The sequence below is a fragment of the Aplysia californica genome, unplaced genomic scaffold (genome assembly GCF_000002075.1).
Source record: "Aplysia californica isolate F4 #8 unplaced genomic scaffold, AplCal3.0 scaffold00060, whole genome shotgun sequence".
Lineage (NCBI taxonomy): Eukaryota > Metazoa > Mollusca > Gastropoda > Aplysiida > Aplysiidae > Aplysia > Aplysia californica.
In genome coordinates, this window is record NW_004797330.1 from 1661975 (window position 1) to 1664479 (window position 2505).

The 2505-nt window shown below is 42.1% G+C and overlaps 1 protein-coding gene across 1 annotated transcript in view; it reads right to left on the bottom strand.

Moving 5' to 3' along the window:
- LOC101859083 (filamin-C) overlaps positions 1-2505 on the bottom strand; it is a gene marked incomplete at its 3' end in the record, with an annotated part of 63385 nt that overhangs the window by 27010 nt on the left and 33870 nt on the right. The window contains 1 exon segment of the mRNA XM_013079702.2: positions 220-683. Within this exon segment, the coding sequence (XP_012935156.2) occupies positions 220-683 (464 nt within the window).

Here is a 2505-nt window from a genome sequence, read left to right on the forward strand (position 1 = left end):
TCTCTCTCTCTCTCTCTCTCTCTCTCTCTCTCCCTCTCCCTCTCTCTTTCTTTATCTCTCTCTGTCTGTGAGTGTGAGTGTGTGTGTGTGTGTGTGTGTGTATGTGTGTGTGTGTGTGTTCCTGTGTGTCTTAGATAGATAGATAGATAGATAGATAGATAGATAGATAATAAAACATAACGATAAAAAGAGAACATTATTCTATTGTCGTGAACTCACCCCTATCGGCTGCCTCACGTAAATCACATTCTCTCTGGTTGGCAACGGTTGTTTGACGTAGGTCACCTCCGGTTCCTTGACATAAGTCATTTCAGGCTGTTTGACGTAAGTCATTTCAGGCTGCTTGAGGTACGCAATCTGCGACTGCTTCACATAAGTGACATCCGGGTCTTTGACGTAGGTCATCTGCGGTTGCTTGACGTAAGTCACCTCCGAGTTCTTCACGTACGTAACATTGTCCGGCTGCATATTGATGCGGTTGTTGCTGACGCTGAGGTGGTGGTGGTGGGGGTGTCCGTTCACGTCCAGGTACCCGTGGTCGTTGCTGTTGTAGGGGATGAGGTTGGGGTGGCGCAGGTACTGCGAGCTGTACGCCATCATGCCAAGATGCTCCGTGGTCTCCTCGGTGATCTCCTTAGCGTTCAACAAGGGGTCCACGCCCAGCTGCTTGCCGGCCTTCAAAGCTGCAGTGAAGAAAAAGAAGGGGAGATACAGATTGATAATTAATTGTTAAAGCCTTGTGGTGCGTGTTTAGTGTTATTGAAGCTGCAGAAGGGGAGATACAGGGTAATTGTTAAAGCTTTATGGTACGTCGGTGGCTCAGTGGTTAAGCTCTCGGACTCGCAACCTTTAGGTCGTGGGTTCGAATCCCGTCAGGGGCCCGACGTTGTGTCCTTGGGAAAGGCGCTTTGCACAAATTTTCCTCACTTCACCCATGTGGAAATGGGTACCCGGCTATAGACAGTGAACGATCTTGTCAGTTTGATAGTGTTTGAGCGCGTGAAATCCGCAGCTTGGCACTGTATGCTTCCGCGGAAGCCGAGTATGTTTCTGAGTGTGGTGGGGTAATAATAGTTGTAAAGCGCATAGAGCATGCTCTTGAGCATGGATGTGCGCTATATAAATGCAATTATTATTATTATTATTATTATTATTATTATAATTATTATTATTATTATTATTATTATTATTATTATTATTATTATTATTATTATGTGTTACTGAAGGGGAGATACAGGTTACTTGTTAGAGCCTTATGGTATGCATTATGTGTTATTGAAGCTGCAATGGAGAAATAGAAGGGGACATATACAGGTTAATTGTTAAAGCCTTATGGTATGGTACGTGTTATGTGTTATTGAAGCTGCAGTGAAGAAAAAGAAGGGGAGATACAGGTTAATAATTGTTAAAGCATTATGGTACATATTATGTGTTATTTAAGCTGCTGTAGAGAAATAGAAGGGGGGTACAGGTTAATAATTAATTGTTAAAGCCTTGGTGTGCGTGATATGTGTTATTGAAGCTGTAGTGAAGAAATAGAAGGGGATATATACAGGTTAATTGTTAAAGCTTTATGGTATGTAAAGTAAAGTAGTTCCCGAATCCGATCCGGACATTGTGGATTGCCTTGTTAGTGAGACAACTTCCTGGGCCTTCGACATATTGTGGTAGGGTGGCCATATGGTATGTATTATGAGTAATTGAAGCTGCAGTGAAGAAATAGAAGGGGAGTTACAGGTTAATAATTGTTAACGCCTTATGGTGCGTTTTATGTGTTATTGAAGCTTTGTTTTAGTAGCCCACGTGGGCTTCATCAAGCTCTATCTCAAGCTGGGGGGGGGGGGGGGGATAATATGTAAAGTGCATAAAGCTTGCTGTCGAGTGGGGATATACGCCATACAAATGCTATTTATAATTTTGATTATTTTTTTTATTCTTTATTGTTTTTAACTGTTCAACAAAAGCGGTTTCTTTTTGGTTGGTTATTTTTGTGTGTGAGTAGATTTTTCTTTTAGTGGGAGGGGCTGACTGCAAGGCTGAAAAGTGAAAATTTTCGTGGAAGATTTTGGTCGATGTCAATAAATGAACATCAAGTCTTGTTTCGATAGTTCTGTATCAGATTCATATTATAAGCCACACATAACAGAGAGTATCGTGAATGCGATCAACAACTTTGAAAATATGGCAACAACAAAACAGAACTTGAAAGCAAACGAACGCTTTACTTGGGAGAACATGACATTCAAAGTTATGGACTCATGTGAGACACCTTTTCAGAACATCGCGCCCGCCCTCTTCTTTCCCCCCTTCTCTCTCTCCCCCCCCCCCCTTTTGAATTAACCCCTTCGTAACAAAGCCCAACGCACTTTTAAAATAAATGACCTCAATGGTTTCTATACAAAACCCAAACTAATGAATTGACAAATGTTGATGCCTAAAGAGGAGATACACCTTTATTGATACCTCAAGCCTGCAGCCTCTCCGGGGGGTAGTGCGCAAAGGTTA